Below are 19590 nucleotides of genomic sequence, written 5' to 3'. Positions count from 1 at the left end.
TACTACTACTGTAAGTCGCTCTGGATAAGAGCGTCTGCTAAATGACGTGAAGGTAAAAAATGTGTTTACAGTGTATGATTGTGGGTGTTTTCTAGGGTGATCGAGGGGAGATGGGCCTGCCGGGACCTCCTGGAGAAAAGGGATCAGTGGTAAGATAGAGATATATGATGCTTGTGAGGAGCCAGATCATTTTGAGAGTTCACTTTTACGAGGGGTGGGGCCCTCATAAAAGTGAAGTTCAAAGTCATTCCTCTAAGATTGTTTATGTAATTCCCATGGGAATAGATGGTCCTATTTAGACCATACATGTACGTATGCACACGCACGCACTCTTTCACGCACACACACAAGATGTGTAAATGTCTAGCTGACAATGTAACCTGGCCAGTTCAAAACTGCCATTATTGATGATCTCACATGAGTCGCTGAGGCAGCTGAATACTGTTGAGTATACACTTCTGTCTGAACCGCAGCCAACAGCCATGTTACACACACACACACACACACACTGTAACAGAAAACTCAAATTTATAGGGATATTTGGGGTATTATAAACAGTAGAATACTCAAATGTTTTACAGTGGCATACTGTAAATTATGGTGCATTGTGGGAAAATGTTGTGGGTGGGGAAATAAATTGCTGTATTTCCAATGATACTGTAATTTCAATCCACCCAATATCACACCGTATCTTTGGAGCGCTAAAAACCTTTTGATCACTAGTGGATGCAACATATTTTGAGGCGTGCCTTGTAAGAGGCTATATTTGTTGCACCCGTGAATGAGAATGCTGTACGAATGTATCTCCTATGTGGTTATAATTCCCAGTTCAATTTAAAATGTATAGGGGACAGATTTGACTGGCAGCAAGTCTTAAAGCTTAAATGGTTGAGCATTTTTGCCATGTCCTTTTTGCTACCTTTAGGGAAGCCTTTGTTAAGGCATCTAGAAGTGTAAGTGACCTAAAACACAAAATATTCATAATATGCTGTAATGTGCAAACATTTAGCAGCAAACCTGCTCACACCAATCCCTTGTAATTACAGTAAAATATTGTGAAATACAACCCAGCTCACTCAGGTACTTCGCTATATCACATTTGACATTGTCCGTAAGCTTGAATTCATTTGTACACAAAAAATCATACAGTGATGGAAAGACCTATGCGTTGTCCTTGTTAATGCTGACAAAAAAGAGCTCCAATTTCTTAATCATAGCCTCAATTTTGTCCCGCTGCCCATATGATTGCATAATGCAAAAAATACACGAGAGTTCAGGGGCCTTGCTTTAACAAAGTGAACCATTTTCTCTGTAGTGTCCACAATGTCTTTCAAGCTATCAATCATTCCCTTGGCAGCAAGAGCGTCTTGGTGGATGCTGCAGTGTACCCAAGTGGCGTCGGGAGCAACTGCTTGAACGCGCGTTACCACTCCACTATGTCTCCCTGTCACGGCTTTTGCGCCATCAGCACAGATACCAACACATCTTGACCACCAAACTCCATTTGATGTCACAAAGCTGTCCAGTACTTAAAAAATATCCTCTCATGTTGTCCTGGTTTCCAGTGGTTTGCAGAAGAGGATGTCTTCCTTAATTGACCCCCCATAAATGTAACGGACATATACCAGGAGTTGTGCCAGGCCAGCCACATCTGTTGACTCATCAAGCTGTAACGCATTTAATGCACTGGCTTGTATATGAAGCAGTAATTGTTTCAAAACATCTCCTGCCATGTCACTGATGCGTCGTGAAACAGTGTTGTTTGATGAAAACGTCTGCATAGTTTTTTTGGCCTTTTCCCCCAGAATTGTCCCAGCCATATGGTAGCTCACCCTATAAGATGCTTCTAGCCTCTTCTTATTAATGGTATCAGTTGCTTTCATACGTCTTACTACTCGAAAGTTGTCTTTATTCTCGCTCAAAAACTCCCAGGGCTTATTTTTCAAATTGTCATGATTCATTTCTAAATGTCTGCGCAAGAGTGAAGGTTTCCCGCGAGAGAGTAACGGTTAATGTGATTGGATGTTAATTATTTGACAAGGCTACATGTAATGGACATTGTGTTGTTATTTCACTGAACACAAGATGGTTTCATTTTATTTTTGGCAGGGAAACGGGGCTACTCAGGCAAGGAAAAAAACCTCACACAAATGTATAGCCCCTTTGGAAAATTGAAATGTACTGTTTTTAAATGTGAATCACATTTTATTTGGCGTACCCCCGATGGCATTGCGCATACTCTTACCCCAGTTTGGGAATACCTGCTCTAGAGTGATGAATCCCACTTCACCATCTGGCAGTCTGAGGGACGAATATGCCAGGAGAACACTACCTGCCCGAATACATAGTGCCAACTGTAAAGTTTAGTGGAGGAGAAATAATGTTTTTTCATGGTTAGGGCTAGGCCCATTAGTTCCAGTGAAGGGAATCATTAATGCTACAGCATACAAGACAATTCTGTGCTTCCAACTTTGTGGCAACAGTTTGGGGAAGGCTCTTTCCTGTTTCAACATGACAATGCCCCTGTTCACAAACCGAGGTCCATACAGAAATGGTTTGTCGAGTTCGGTGTGGAAGAACTTGACTGGCCTGCACAGTGCCCTGAACTCAACCCCATTGCACACCTTTGAGATGAATTAGAACGCCGACTGCGAGCCAGGCCTAATCGCCCAACATCAGTGCCCAACCTCACTAATGCTCTGAATGGAAGCAAGTCCCGGCAGCAATGTGGAAAGCCTTCTAAGAAGAGTGGAGGCTGTTGTAGCAGCAAAAGGGGGACCAACTCCATGCCCATGATTTTGGAATGAGATGTTCGAAGAGCAGTTGTCCATATACTTTTGGTCATGTAGTGTAGGAGCGACTGCTAAATGACTAAAATGTGAATACAACTTCAAACACTTAACCTTTTGTTTGGTCTTCTTCCACGTTTTTCAACTTTATTTAATTTCCATACCTGTTTCAGACATGCTTGAAAAGTTTCAAGACAGGAAAGACAGCAGATGGTTTAAAGTCCTTTCCTACATACTGTATCCCTGTCAGTCCTTAAAGAAAGAGTCCTTGCAAGGTTATAATGGTTTATGGGAAATTAAATGGTGCCTGACTTTATGGTAGAGCATGGTGTTTGCAATGCCAGGGTTGTGGGTTCGATTCCCATGGGGGACCAGTACGGGGGAAAAACATTTATGAAATGTATGCATTCACTACTGTAAGTCGCTCTGGATAAAAGCGTCTGCTAAATGACTAAAATGTAAAAATGTAAATATAGGATGATATCTATGACCAGTCTGAGTGGATAATATGAATGGAAGTCAGCCATCAATCATGTTGAAACAGTTTCCTGGTTACCTGCTGATTGCAAAGGGAATCCTTTGGGGCTTGACTCGTGCATGAATATGAGGAGACTCTGTCAGCTGCACTAAAGCCTCTGGGGGGAAAAAAGTGAATAAAATAGCAGTATAAAAGGAAAAACCTGACCAGCACATTTTCTGTCTCTCTCTCTGGCTCTCTCTGTCTGTCTCTCTCTGTCTCCCCCTAATGCAACAGACATGTTCCCCACAGTGCGTTAATCACATTAATGTGACTAGGGACTCGTGTAGCCAGCCACCACCATTACTTTTCATATTCCCTCTCACTGTGTGAATCCCCATCCATTTCCTCCCCTCAATGACTGCTTGCCAATTGGCACCATAGTCTCTTCATGCACTACTGTTGACCAGAGCAAGGTCATATGATATAGGTTGCCATTTGGGACATAGTCAATAAACCTTATAACACCCTTCCTAGCATAACTGTGAGGAATAATGTACAGTGGCAAGAAAAAGTATGTGAACCCTTTGGAGTTACCTGGATTTCTGCATAAATTTGACATAAAATGTGTTCTGATATTCATCTAAGTCACAACAATAGACAAACTCAGTGTGCTAATAACACACAAATTATTGTAATTGTCTTGTCTATATTGAATACAGAATTTAAACATTCACAGTGTAGGTTGGAAAAAGTATGTGAACCCCTAGGACATTGACTTCTCCAAAAGCTAATTGGAGTCAGGAGTCAACTAACCTGGAGTCGAATCAATGAGACGAGATTGGAGATTTTGGTTAGAGCTGCCCTGCCCCATAAAAATCACTCACAAAATTTGAGTTTGCTATTCACGAGAAGCATTGCCTGATGTTAACCATGCCTTGAACAAAAGAGACCTCAAATTAAGAATTGTTGCCTTACTTTTGTAACCCTTTCCACCTTTATGTATCTCTAAAAGTCAAACCATGGTAAGACAAATTGTTTATAAATGGAGAAATTACAACACTGTTGCTACTCTCCCTAGGAGTGGCCGTCCTGCAAAGATGACTGCAAGTGCAGAATGCTCAATGAGGTTAAGAAGAATCCTAGAATGTCACCTAAAGACTTACAGAAATCTCTGGAACTAACATCTCTGTTGATGAGTCTACAATACGTAAAACACTAAACAAGAATGGTGGTCATGGAGGACACCATGGAAGAAGCCACTGCTGTCCAGAAAAAACATTGCTGCACATCTGAAGTTCACAAAAGAGCACCTGGATGTTCCACAGCGCTACTGGCAAAATATTCTGTGGACAGATGAAACTAAAGCTGAGTTTTTTTGGAAGGAACACACAACACTATGTGTGGAGAAAAAAGGCACAGCAGACCGACATCAAAACCTCATCCCAACTGTAAACTAGGGTGAAGGGAGCATCATGGTTTGGGGCTGTTTGCTGCCTCAGTGCCTGGACAGCTTGCTTTCATCGACAGAAAAAAGAATTCCCAAGTTTATCAAGACATTTTGCAGGAGAATGTAAGGATATCTGTTCACCAATTGAAGTTCAACAGAAGTTGGAATAGAACAACAACCCAAAAGACAGAAGTAAATCAACAACAGAGTGGCTTCAACAGAAGAAACTGTGCCTTCTGGAGTGGCCCAGTCAGTCCTGACCTCAACCCGATTGAGATGCTGTGTCATGACCTCGAGAGCGGTTCACACCAGACATCCCAACAATATTGCTGAACTGAATCCGTTTTGTATAGAGAAATGGTCCAAAATTCCTCCTGACCATTGTGCAGGTCTAATCTGCAACTACAGAAAACATTTGGTTGAGGTTATTGCTGCCAAAGGAGGGTCAACCTGCTATTAAATCCAAGGGTTCACATACTTTTTCCAACCTGCACTGTGAATGTTTACTCATTGTGTTCAATAAAGACATGAAAAATTATAATTGTTTGTGTTATTAGTTTAAGTGTTTGTCTATTGTTGTGACTTAGATGAAAATCAGATCAAATTGTATGACCAATTTATGCAGAAATCCAGGTATTTCTAAAGGGTTCACATACTTTTTCTTCCCACTGTAAGTGAAAACTCAATTAGTCACTGGAATGTCATGTTGTGGTACTAAATCAAATCAAAATGAAATACATTTTTATTTGTCACATGTACAGTGGTGGAAAAAGTACCCAATTGTCATACTTGAGTAAAAGTAAAGATACCTTAATAGAAAATGAATCAAGAAAAAGTGAAAGTCATCCAGTAAAATACTACTTGAGTAAAAGTCTAAAAGTATTTGGTTTTAAATATACTTAAGTACCAAAAGTAAATGTAATTTTTGAAATATACTTAAGTATCAAAAGTAAAAGTATAAATAATGTCAAAGTCCTTATATTAAGCAAACCAGATGACACCATTTTCTTGTTTGTTTTTATATTTACGGATAGCCAGGAGCATACTCCAACACTCAGACATAATTTACAAACAAAGCATTTGTGTTTAGTGAGTCCGTCAGATCAGAGGTAGGAGAGATGCCAGGGATGTTCTCTTAATAAGTACGTGAATTGGACTTTCTGTCCTGCTAAGCATTCAAAATGTAATTTGTACTTTTGGGTGTAAGGGAAAATGTATGGAGTTTCTTTAGGAATGTAGCAAAGTAAAAGTTGTCAAATATAAATAGTAAAGTACGGATACCCAAAAAAACGACTTAAGTAGTACTTTAAAGTATTTTTAACTAAGTACTTTACACCACTGGCTGAATACAACAGGTATACAGGAATACAACATTTCAACCTTACTGTGAAATGCTTACTTACAAGCCCGTACTTCACAATACATTAGAACATAAGCTTCCTCAGTTTCAGAGCCGTCAGCAATGATCACAGTAAATTGTGTTTATGAATGCTTATATTACAATAAACACACACACATCATAAGGTACACAGTAAATCCTGTGTCCTTCCAATTGGAAGTTTAACTGTCTTTTTGCTCTTATTCTGATAGCTTGTTCCGTTGTTACAACTCGTATTAAGAATGGGTGATATGTTAAACTGTAACTACTGTGATACATTCTGCAATTGTTCTTAAACAGCAGTGTCCTGTGCTGTCATGTCGTTGACTAGTTTATTAAATCACTCAGTGTGTCGTTGCTCTCTAAACAGGGTCACCAAGGGACACTAGGTGAAAGTGGGCCATCTGGTGAACTTGGAAGACCGGTAAGTCACCATCCATTCATTGACTCACACTCACTCACACGATATATTGAATTAGCTATGGTCTTAGCATAGCTTACTTTACATAATGTTAGCTCTAGGCTAATGTTTGCAGGGATGACATTTGACCCTGTTTGCTACAGTAGCTACTATATTGCAAGAACTGTAACATGCTACAGCAACTCTACAGCAAGTCTACAGCCTGTGTTGTTGAAGGGTTCTGAGGCTTATAGGACCTGGCTTCCCGCTGCTGGATTACCCTCCTGTCAGTCAATACTCCAACACCTCCAACCAATTAGACGTACCCCCTGGCCCTGTGATGTGTTTTGCCCCGGCCCTGTGCCGCCTCGCCGGGCTCACACAGTGTAGGGGTCCAGACGAGAGCTCTAGAGGAGGCGGGGGGCCGCAGAGGCACCAAAACAAACATAAACACAGGGCCTCAGAGGAGCAAGATTCCTGAGCCAGCTCTTTAATTGGGCTGAGTGACATCTAACAACAAACCTCAGAGTGTGTTCCTGAGGTCAGACTGCACCCCCAGGGTGGGCAAAAAGGGGCTTTGCGGTTATTCTAAACCTTTGTTTTATCTCTACCTCTCTCTTTCTCTCCCTCCCCCCCCTTCCTTTTGTTGAACAGGGCCCCCCTGGATCTCGTGGGCCAATTGGTACCAGAGGACCCAACGGCAGACGGGTACGAGATGGAATATTTCCTCACTTACTGTATGTTTCACACTTTTGCCCTTTTGTGACTGTGCAGAGAAGTAGCTACTGATGTAGGATCTTAATTTGATCATCCTGTTGAAGGAGAATTTTCCTGCAATGAAGGACATTTTAAACTTGTAGTATATTTGAGGTTTAAAAAAGCTTCTTCTGAATTTTGTATTTTCCACTTTGAAATTTCAGACTTGATTTCCCTTATGAAAAATGTATCATATCAACCCCTACAAAAAAATCCATTAATTATAACCCACATAATAACAACTCTTCAGCCTTTGGAGTAGGGGAGATGCTAACAGTTTGTCTAGTCTAGTCAGTCCGTCTCAATTCACAAGCCTGTGTACATGTATGCATTTGTGCTAGTTAATGCAGTTAATGTCTGTGTGCTTACACATTGTGTGAGCATGCACATGTGTGTGTATGGATTTATCTTCACAGATTCTGTTCTAAACATGGGCTGGTGTGTGTGTGTGTGTGTGTGTGTGTGTGGTGTGCTGGAGTCTTTATCGATATGTTGAGGTGGAGGAAAACATTTAGCTGTGTAATAAAATTATATGGAACTGCTTCCACACATTCTCGGGGTCAGAGGGACTGAGAACCAATCAAATAAAATGTATTTAAGGCCAGATTGTTCTTCAAGATAGCCAAGCATTCAGATGTTGAGACAGCAGGTGAGAAAGAGCGAGAGAAAGAGAGAGACCCTAGCATTTGTCATCTTTGTTGGAAGTCAAAGCTCACCAGCAGCTATTATTTGTTACCAATAAAAATATAACAATGAACAGTTAAAATGGGGTTCAGTACAGCTAAATTGCATTTCTGAAAAATGGACTTGGCTGTTCCTGGTTAAAGTCACAAGTAGTGGTCCTGGAGGATGATGGACAAATATTGTGAATTAGAGGGACAGGCCATGTTCTAACTTTAACCCCCCAGGGAGTGGTAACTAGGGGTCCACGTAGAGAACAACAAGATGTACCTTTCCACTGTTTACCCCAATAAGAGGTAAATGGGTTGATCTGTCAATCAGCTGCCTCATGGGGTCAAAAAGGATCATGAAGAAGAAGAGATCATGAATGACAATGATTATGGAGGTCATGAAGAGGAAGATGTTTATCGTGATGATGGAGAAAATGGTGAACAAGTAGGTTCATCTGTAAAATGATAAGAGACATACACTCTCTTCTACCCGGTGCCGCTCTGTTCCGGTGGAAGTGTCGCTGCTGTGTTGGCTCTCCACAGCCTACTGGCCGGCACTCTGCAGTGATCCCTCCAGAAGTGTTCTCCCCCTTCCCTGGAGAATAGAGCTAGTAGGATGCTGGATCCAGATGTTTGAGTGCCTTCTTTCCCTGGTGTCTTCTGATTTCAAGATTGGATCCGGAGCACAGGAGGTTGGTGGCACCTTAATTGGGAGGATGGGCTCGTGGTAATGGCTGGAGCGGAATCAGTGGAATGGCTTCAAATACACCAAACACATGGTTTCCATGTGTTTGATGCCATTCCATTCTCTCCATTGCAGCCATTATTATGAGCCATCCTCCCCTCAGCAGCCTCCACTGATCCGAAGGTACCTGCGCAATCGTCCTCTGTTATGTCTCCCTCTCCATTGGCTTCAACCTCAGGTTAAAATCCTCAGAGCTCCCACCCTCATCAGACCGTGAGCCTGTCTGAGACTCCCGTTCATCATCCACGATGGACACTACAACTGGCTCGGGTCCATCGGGCCCTACCGCCCTTCGGTCCTCGAGGGGTTTGCGAAACCTTTTTCCACACCATTACACAACCACTGTACCGTTGACACCAGGCAGGATGTATCCATGGACTCATGCTACTTATGCCAAATCCTGACTCTGCCATCAACATGATGCAACAGGAACCGGGATTCGTCGGACCAGGCAATATTTTTCCACTTAATTGTCCAGTGTTGGTAATCGTGTGCCCACTGGAGCCACCTATTTACCTTATAACCTATGAGAATGGCACAATAATGCACATTCCTCATGGTTGCTGTTTAACGTATGGGCTCACCCAAGCAATTATCACCTTTCTCTATCTCAACCAATGGATGCCATTGGTTGATGTAGGCTGTCAGGCCTTTTGGTAGGCCGTCATTGTAAATAAGAATTTGTTCTTAATTAACTGACTTGCATAGTTAAATAAAGGTTAAATAAAACATTTCAAAAAAAAAATTACATTCTCTGGAGCCATCACATCATCTGGCTCTGAGGATCTTCCCTCGGGGATGAGACCATTCCCCAAACTACTGTATTTAAAGAAATATCATATTGCATTCAGTCTCTGTTGACCATTCAGTTAATCTTGTACTAGATTTAAATGCTAATGCGAGCTACTTCCCCTGCCCATCAATCTGCCTGCTGCTCTGTGACTGACCTGGCTGGCGGGCTCTCTCTCAGACCTACATGTCCCCTCAAAAAGGATCCATCCTTGAAGTAGTTGTCCCTATAAATCAAATCAAATTTTATTTGTCACATGCGCCGAATACAACAGGTGTAGCCCTTACCGTGAAATGCTTACTTACAAGCCCTTAACCAACAATGCATTTTTAAGAAAATAGTTAAGAAAATATTTACTAAATAAACTAAAGTAAAAAATAAATGTAAAAAAGTAACACAATAAAATAACAATAATTAGGCTATATACAGGGGTACCGCAGTGTAAAAACAAGGGGGGGGGGTGTCAGGCAATGTAGATAGTCCTGGTGGCCATTTGATGAATTGTTCAACAGTCTTATGGCTTGGGGGTAGAAGCTGTTAAGGAGTCTTTTGGACCTAGACTTGGCGCTCCGGTACCGCTTGCCGTGCGGTAGCAGAGAGAACAGTCTATGACTTGGGTGACTGGAGTCAGTGAGAATATACTTTTTTTTACAACTCTTTTTATTTGCATTTTCTTTCACAGTTAAAATAAACAATGTTTGAAATACAGTACATGTATTTTTGTACATTCAATATAACATGGGAACATGATTTTTAAATGAGGTAGGAATGTGTTAGCCCTTTCAAAAAGATAAAATACTTAAGTAATACTTTCATAGCATACATTAGAAAAAAAGACAAAATGAAACATTGCAAGTCTTCAAAACTAATAGAACAATTATAATAGTAAGACAGGCTACTATTAAACACTCAAAGGTAGATCAATTAAATACAAAAGGTTAGGTAGGCATCTCTACATAGGTAAAGAAAGGTTGCCACATTTGGTAGAATTTGTCAGAATAATATTTTATCTTCTCCAATTAACTTGTGTAAGACATCTTTAATCCACACAAAATGAGAAGGAGGGGTGGGCGACTTTCACAGAAGTAAAATCAACCTTCTTGCCAACAAACTCAAAGACTATAAAGTCACGTGTATTTTGGCAACGTTATAGTATCAGGTATTACCCCAAATAGTAATGTTATGGCAGTAGGCGGAAAAGGCACTTGTAATACTTTAGGTATGGTATCAAAGATGGCAGACCAATAGTTATGTAGAGAAGATCAGGACCAAAACGTATGTATTAATGAAGCAGGGGCTTGCCGACACCTGTCGCAAACAGGATCGACATCAGGATAGATCTTTAGAAAGCCTGAGTTTAGTCCAGTGAGTGCGGTGTAGGATTTTGCATTGGATCAAACTATGTTTGGCACAAATAGAAGAGGAGTGGATATGGTACAGAATATCTTCCCATGTGTCATCAGTAAACGCATCAACTAGATCCTGTTCCCATAAAGTTTTAATAGCTGCAAATGAAGGATTGAGAGTAAATTTGATCATAGCTATGAGAAATAATACCTTATACTGTTGAGGATGGTGTGTAAAATGCATCATTGGGAGGGCCCACAGGAAGAGTGGGGAATTGAGACGTCATTTCACGGACAAAGATTTCAAAAGAAATGACAATTCGGAAGATGGAATTTAGCTGAGAATTGTTGCAATGATGCAAACGTGCCTTCAATATAAAAATCATTGAATGATTTGATGCCAAGGCTGAACCACATGGAGAAGGCTCCATCTACTAGGGATGGATGGAAAACGTGATTTCTGAGTAGAGGGGCCCTTAATGAATAGGATTGCAAACCAAAGTGACGTCTAAACTGGTTCCAGATCTTCAGTGGTTTTAAGTAAAATGTTTTTGGTAAAACTTGAACTACCACAATGGATAGGAGAATGTGCCAAAGCATCCAGTGAGGATGGCATACATGAGGAAGATTCTATCTTCATCCATGCTGGAATGATATGTGGGGTATCTGCACGAATCCAGTACTGGATTACACGGAAGTTGGCAGCCCAATAATAGAACTGGAAATTAGGTAGGGCCATGTCCCCTAAGGGTTTAGGCCATTGTAGGACCACCTTGCGGATCCTTGAATTTGTTTTATTCCAGATGAAGTGTGAGATAATCCCATCGAGTTTGCATAAAAAATATTTAAGGAATAAAAATAGGTATACATTGGAAAAGGTAGGACAATTAAGGAAGGGTATTCATTTTAACCAAATTATTTCGACCAGCTAATGATAGGGGGAGTAGTGACCATCGTTCAAAATCTTTCTCCACCATAGTAAGGAGAGGAGTAAAATGTACCTTAAAAAGATTATCAAATTTGTCTGTGACATGTACCCCCAAGTATGTACATTTGTTGAGAACTACTCTGAAAGGCAATGTGTGTAATCGGTATTTACGAGCTGCCACATTTAGAGGGAAAAGCTTGCTCTTATGCAGATTTAACTTGTAACCAGAGACTAGGCCAAATGCATTAAGAAAACAATGGGTAAGGATACATCAGGGTTTGCGATATAGAGAAGCAGGTCATCAGCATAAAGTGAGAACCTCTGTTCGATTTCGCCTCTGAACACTCCCATTATATGTTTGGTTGGATCTAAATGCAATTGCAAGGGGCTCGTTGGTGATGGCAAAAAGTAAGGGAGACATTTGACACCCCTGTCTAGTGCCTCTGAAGAGAGGGAAATATGCTGAGTGGGTGTTTGTTCGGTCTGACTGATGCAAGTGGAGAAATTAACTTGATCCAAGCAATGGAATCTTTGCCGAGGCCACATTTTTCTAAGGTATGAAAAAGGTAGCCCCATTCCACTCTATCAAAAGCCTTCTCAGCATCTAGGAGATTAGAATCTCTGGGAGCTTTGAGATAGAGGAATTATACATAACATTAAAGAGTTTGAATATTTCTGATATTTGAAAAATAATGTATATTTTTTATAAAACCTGTCTGGTCAGAGGAAATAACAGATGGTAAGACCGACTCCAAACGCATAGCTAACAGTTTAGCCAAGAGTTTAACATCCACATTGAGCAGTAAGATTGGGCGATAGGACACGCAGAAGACAGGGTCTTTATTCCTTTTCAATATCAATGAAATGGAGGCCTGTGTTAAGGATAAAGGGAGAGAGACTGATTTAATAAACATATTAATCAAGAGACTATTCAGAAACTGCTTATAAAATTCCATTGGGTACCCATCTGGTCCAGGACTTTTACCACCTTGCATTGCATGTGCCGCCTCTGCAATCTCTTCCATGGTGTTAGGTTCCTCCAATTGAAGCTTGGAGACGGAATCAATTGTTGGGACAGTTAAAGTATAACAAAATGTATCAAGAGCAGAGTGGTCAGCAGATTGTTCTGAAGTGCATAAAGATGCATAGAAGTCCTTAAACTGGTTATTTATTAGCTGGGGATCTATTGTTGCACCTGTAGGAGTTTGAATTTGACAAATTTGTTGAGCAGAGGAAGACTGGCAAAGTTGATGAGAAAGCAATTTACTTGCCATGTCACCGTACTCGTAGTGAGTATGTCACGACTTAAGTAGCAGTTCCTCAATTTGTCCTGTTGACAAGGTATTGAATTCAGCTTGTAAAGAGAGTCGATCCCTGTACACATTTGGGGATGGTAAGGTATCATAAGTACTGTCTAACTGTAAAATACGAGTTGTCAGTTATATTTTTCCATTCAAAACTAGTGTATGAAATTATTTGACCTCTAATGTAGGCCTTAAAAGTCTCCCACAGAACAGATGCTGAAACATCGGGGGTGTCGTTAGTAGCTATAAAAACATACATCTGAGCAGTCAAAGTTAACAAAACTTTCATCAGACAGCAAGCGCATATTAAAACGCCAAGGTACGCGAGTCTCAGTCCCACCACCAACTGATAGCGCTAAAGTCAGAGGGGCTCAGATATCAGATATGACAATCGAATTGTATGAGCATGAGCGTACAAAGGAAAGAAGTCTGTTGTCTAAGAAGAAGTAGTCAATGCAGGTATAAGTGTGATGGACATGGGTGAAAAATGTATATTCCCTACTATGGATTGAAAAAACGCCAGGGGTCTGTAACGACAAACTCTTCAAGAAAAGTTTGGGTAACCTTAGCAGACTTAGGTGTGCTAATTTTGTTGGAGGAACGATCCAATGTAGGATTAAGCCAGCAATGGAAATCACCTCCCAAGATTAAGTGTTTCGTCATCCCAATTTGGTGCATAGACATTGGCAAGGATCAATGGAGTGCTATAGATTCTGCCAGTGACAATAATATATCTACTGCTGACATCTGAAATAACATTGGAAGAAACAAAGGGCACCGATTTGTGTATCAGAATTGCAGCTCCCCTCGATATATATTGAAAAGTGGAGTGATAAAGTTGGCCTACACAGCTTTTTCGCAATCTAAAGTGATCTGAAACTCTCAGATGGTTCTCTTTAAAAAAGCAATCTGTGTTCCCAAATGTTGAAGATGATGAAGTACTCTACTACGTTTGACTGGCTGGTTCAAACCTTTACAGTTCCAACTAGACAATTTAAGTATACTCCCAGTCGATTGCCCTATTAAATTATGTTGTTGAGTCATTGTCTGGAAAAAAAGGAAATGAGTGTAGCCATTTAAATGTAAGTGGAAGACTGAACCTGATCCTCAACATTTCCTCCCACCCGCTGAAGCGTCTTCCCAAACAAGGCGCGTGCATCCACCCTAATATACAACCTCCTAAATACTCTCCAGGAAACATAGTGGTTCCAGCAGCTAGGCTAAACTCTTACCAAGTGGAGCTTTGTGGCAATTATATTATAAAATGTATATGTATGTATGTATGTATGTATGTATGTATGTATGTATGTATGTATGTATGTATGTATGTATGTATGTATGTATGTATGTATGTATGTATGTATGTATGTATGTATGTATGTATGTATGTATGTATGTATGTATATATGTGTGTGTGTGTGTGTATATATATATATATATATATATATATTATAAAAAATTATTGAAAGCACAGTTTACCAATAGTGCCAAGTAAAGTGACAACAGGGTGTTAAATCAAATAACATAGGCAGCATGACAGCTTATGGCCTCGACAAAATCAAAGGGAACATGTTCCACAAGCCTACATAGAAAACAATGACAAAATAACAAAAAATTATATGAAGAGGCTTACTATTCCAGCCAATAATTATGAAAAAGTACATAAAATGCAAAACAAAGATGTGTAAATATAAAATTTAAACAAGATCACTGTAGTATGCTACATGTGTCGAGCCTGACCTATCAAACACTGCAGATACATTTACATTTACATTTAAGTCATTTAGCAGACGCTCTTATCCAGAGCGACTTACAAATTGGTGCATTCACCTTATGATATCCAGTGGAACAACCACTTTACAATAGTGCATCTAAATCTTTTAGGGGGGGGTAGAAGGATTACTTTATCCTATCCTAGGTATTCCTTAAAGAGGTGGGGTTTCAGGTGTCTCCGGAAGGTGGTGATTGACTCCGCTGTCCTGGCGTCGTGAGGGAGCTTGTTCCACCATAGGGGTGCCAGAGCAGCGAACAGTTTTGACTGGGCTGAGAGGGAACTGTGCTTCCTCAGAGGTAGGGAGGCGAGCAGGCCAGAGGTGGATGAACGCAGTGCCCTTGTTTGGGTGTAGGGCCTGATCAGAGCCTGAAGGTACGGAGGTGCCGTTCCCCTCACAGCTCCGTAGGCAAGCACCATGGTCTTGTAGCGGATGCGAGCTTCAACTGGAAGCCAGTGGAGAGAGCGGAGGAGTGGGGTGATGTGAGAGAACTTGGGAAGGTTGAACACCAGACGGGCTGCGGCGTTCTGGATGAGTTGTAGGGGTTTAATGGCACAGGCAGGGAGCCCAGCCAACAGCGAGTTGCAGTAATCCAGACGGGAGATGACAAGTGCCTGGATTAGGACCTGCGCCGCTTCCTGTGTGAGGCAGGGTCGTACTCTGCGAATGTTAGATAGGCTTAATATTAATCTCGTTGCTCCAGTCAGTCTGGGGGAGCAGTTCCCTTCAAGTTATTGTTGATAAAGTAAATTGCAGCGGTCGAGTCGTTGAACTTGTAAAGAGCTATGCCTGGTAGTGTGATCCTGAGCTCAGCTGGGAAGACTTGACTTCCAGACAGAAGCCGCTTTGTGTTACCAAATGCCACTCGTTTATTGGCCACGGAGGCAGTGAAGTCTGGAAATATTCACAGTCTCTTGCCTCTGTACAATAAGGGGGATGCTTCTCCAGCTCGGCGCAGGATCTGGTCCCCGACGTGGTAGTAATGCAGTGACCTACAGGCACAGTCTAAGAGGGGTTTTTCTTTGAGGTTAACCTCTCTGGGGTAGGTGGGACGAAATCGTCCCGCACTATTTAACAGCCAGTGACACATCAGAGCGCCAAATTTAAAACCACAAAATGTCATAATTCAAAGTTCTCAAACATAGGACTATTTTACACCATTTGAAAGATAAGACTCTCGTTAATCTAAACACACTGTCCGATTTCAAAAAGGCTTTACAGCGAAAGCAAAACATTAGATTATGTTAGGAGAGTACATAGTCAGAAATAACCACACAGCCATTTTTCAAGCAAGCATATATGTCACAAAAACCAAAAACACAGCTAAATACAGCACTAACCTTTGATGATCTTCATCAGATGACACTCCTAGGACATTATGTTATACAATACATGCATGTTTTGTTTAATCAAGTTCATATTTATATCAAAAACCAGCTTTTTACATTAGCATGTGATGTTCAGAACTAGCAACTAGCATACACACCGTGAATTTACTTAATTACTCACGATTAACGTTCACAAAAAACATAACAATTATCTTAAGAATTATAGATACAGAACTCCTTTATGCAATCGCGGTGTCAGATTTTAAAATAGCTTTTCGGTTAAAGCACATTTTGCAATATTCTGAGTAGATAGCCCGGCCATCACGGCTAGCTAATTTGACACCCAGCAAGTTTGGCCCTCACCAAACTCAGATTTACTATAAGAAAAATTGGATTACCTTTGCTGTTCTTCATCAGAATGCACTCCCAGGACTTCTACTTCAACAACAAATGTTGTTTTGGTTCCAAATAATCCATAGTTATATTGAAATAGCTCCGTTTTGTTCGTGCGTTCAGGTAACTATCCGAAGGGTGACGCGCGGGCGCATTTCGTGACAAAAAAATATTCCATTACCGTACTTCGAAGCATGTCAAACGCTGTTTAAAATAATTTTTTATGCGATTTTTCTTGTAAAATAGCGATAATATTCCAACCGGGCGACGTTGTATTTGTTCAAAGACTGAAAGAACAAAACAGAGAATTCTCATGAATGCGCATCTCCAGTGTCACTGTCCCCAGGCAGGCCAGTAAGAAACAGAGCTGCTGTACTTAGCCCAGAGACTGCAGAGCTCTCATTCCACTTTCTGGCGCCTTCTGAGAGCCAATGGAAGCCTTAGAAAATGTCACGTTACAGCAGAGATGCTGTATTTTTGATAGAGATAACCTAGAAGGACAACAAATTGTCAAACAGGGCACTTCCTGCATGGAATCTTCTCAGGTTTTGGCTTGCCATATGAGTTATGTTATACTCACAGACACCATTCAAACAGTTTTAGAAACTTTAGAGTGTTTTCTATCCAAATCTACTAATTATATGCATATTCTAGTTTCTGGGCAGGAGTAGTAACCAGATCGGGTACGTTTTTTATCCGGTCGTGCAAATACTGCCCCCTAGCCCCAACAGGTTAAGCATGTCCTGAAATGGCATGTCCTGAAATAGTTAAACAATGCCCACCAGGTGTATGTTGTGGCGGCATTGACGTCCTTCTTGGACCTCACATTTTTCTTTAAGCACTTTAACATCAGATGGGAGCGTATTCACTGTGGCCTGAAGGGTGGTTATGTCATCACTGTAAGACACAGCAGAGCACTCTAGTTCAAGAATGGTAGTGCCCTGTGTAGCCACTGTTGCCTGTAGTGCAGCTACAGATGATTTCAGTTCTTCCTTAATTAAGGACATTTCTGAACGGAGAGTTGTGGAGAGAGTGTCAATTTTCATGTCAAGTTTATCATATAGGTCTCTTTCGAGCCCATCCAAAGCTTCTGTGAACTTCCTCAAACTAAGGGCAGCGTCCTGGCCATCGCTGTCCTCCTCCCGCATTGGCGAGATGCTGGGCGGGGCTGCTCGCCCAGGCAAGCCTGGGGCTTTAACGGGGCATCCTTTCAGAGGGTCTCTTTTAGAGCGAGTGTCTCTTTTATCGACCATTTCTGAGATTTGTGGAACAGTGAAGAGTCAGATTATGTTTCGGAAATTAAGCTCAGCAATAGAAGTCAAGTTGTAGACTAGACTGAGGCTTAAAATAACAGAAATATGACCGTTTGCTCAATTAGCGGCTGTGCTAGCTTGCTGATGAAAGTTCCCTAGCTAAATGCGGGCTTCTTATGTCAAGTCACGCTTACATTGACTTTATCCCTTTTTTCACTGTTATGAAAAGAAAAGATATGAAAAACCTTGCTTTGCTTATTCTGCTGACCAAGGCAACTGAACTGTGGCAGGAGCAGAGAGATATGCCTGCCTCTCCAGTTGGATTTTCCTGAACGATTTACCAAGGCATTGCTGCGGCCTACATACTACGTATGTCAACAATACTTAGTAAGGCGAAATTAAACAATACATTAAACTGTGCTCTAAATTCAAGTTTGTCACCACTTTGGTGGAGCTCCGGGAAATGTGTGTTAGGTCATTCGTGCACCTGGAAATCCCTTATTTATTTCTGACACCTTGAAGCAGTTGTTGGTGAGTCTGTGACAATTATATAGTATATAGGTTGTGGATGGCAGGAACCTTGGCCCCAATGGTGTACTGGGCTGTACGCACTACACTCTGTAGTGCCTTGTAGTCGGATGCCGAGCAGTTGCCATACCAGGCTGTGATGCAACTGGTCAGGATGCTCTTGATGGTGCAGCTGTAGAACTTTTTGAGGATCTGGGGACACATGCCAAATCTTTTCAGTCTCCTGAGGGGGAAAGGAAAAGGCATTGTCGTGCCCTCTTCATGACTTTCTTGGTCTGTTTAGACCATGATAGTTTGTTGGTGATGTGGACACCAAGGAACTTGTAGGCTGTCTCATCATTGTCGGTGATCAGGCCTACCGCCATTGTGTCTTCAGCAAACTTAATGATGGTGTTGGAGTCGTGCTTGGCCACACAGTCGTGGGTGAACAGAGTACAGTAGGGGACTTAGAACACATCCATGAGGGGCACCTGTGTTGAGGATTAGCATGTGTTGTTGCCTATCCTTTCCACCTGGGGGCGGCCCGTCAGGAAGTCCAGGATCCAGTTGCAGAGGGAGGTGTTTAGTCCCAGGGTCCTTAGCTTAGTGATGAGCTTTGTGGGCACTCTGGAATTGATCTGAGCTGTAGTCAATGAACAGTATTCTCTCATAGGTGTTCCTTTTGTCCAGGTGGGAAAGAGCTGTGTGGAGTGCAACTGAGATTGTGGATCTGTTGTGGCGGTATGTGAATTGGAGTGGGTCTAGGGTTTCTGGGATGATGGTGTTAATGTGAGCCATGACCAGCCTTTCAAAGCACTTCAAGGCTACCGACGTAAGTGCTATGGGGCGGTAGTCACTTAGGCAGGTTACCTTTGCTTTCTTGGGCAAGGAGAGGTTGAAAATATCAGTAAGGACGCTTGTCAGCTGGTCCGCTCATGCTCGGAGTACACGTCCTGGTAGTCCGTCCGGCCCCGCTGCCTTGTGAATGTTGACCTGTTTAAAGGTCTTGCTCATATCGGCTACGGAGAGCGTCATCAAAGAGTTGTCCGGAACAGCTGGTGCTCTCGTGCATGCTTCAGTGTTGCTTGCCTCGAAGCGAGCATAAAAGGCTTTTAGCCCGTATAGGCAGCTCGCGGCTGGGTTTCCCTTTGTAGTCCGTAGTAGTTTGCAAGCCCTGCCACATCCGACGAGCATCAGAGCCGGTGTAGTAGAATTCAATCTTAGTCCTGTATTGATGTTTTGCCTGTTTGATGGTTTGTCTGAGGGCATAGTGGGATTTCTTAAGTGTCCGGATTACTTTCCCGCTCCTTGAAAGCGGCAGCT

The 19590-nt window shown here is 41.7% G+C and overlaps 1 protein-coding gene across 1 annotated transcript in view; it reads left to right on the top strand.

Annotated features, from left to right (window-relative positions):
• Positions 1-19590, top strand: part of col27a1a (collagen, type XXVII, alpha 1a) — a 366487-nt gene that overhangs the window by 199640 nt on the left and 147257 nt on the right. Inside the window, exons 26-28 of the mRNA XM_045688056.1 lie at positions 96-149; positions 6445-6498; positions 7129-7182. Coding sequence (XP_045544012.1) covers positions 96-149; positions 6445-6498; positions 7129-7182 — 162 coding nt within the window. The remainder of the gene's footprint in view (positions 1-95; positions 150-6444; positions 6499-7128; positions 7183-19590) is intronic.

The sequence above is a fragment of the Salmo salar genome, chromosome ssa01, assembly GCF_905237065.1.
Source record: "Salmo salar chromosome ssa01, Ssal_v3.1, whole genome shotgun sequence".
In the NCBI taxonomy this organism is placed as follows: domain Eukaryota; kingdom Metazoa; phylum Chordata; class Actinopteri; order Salmoniformes; family Salmonidae; genus Salmo; species Salmo salar.
This window is presented reverse-complemented; position numbering and strand designations above follow the sequence as displayed.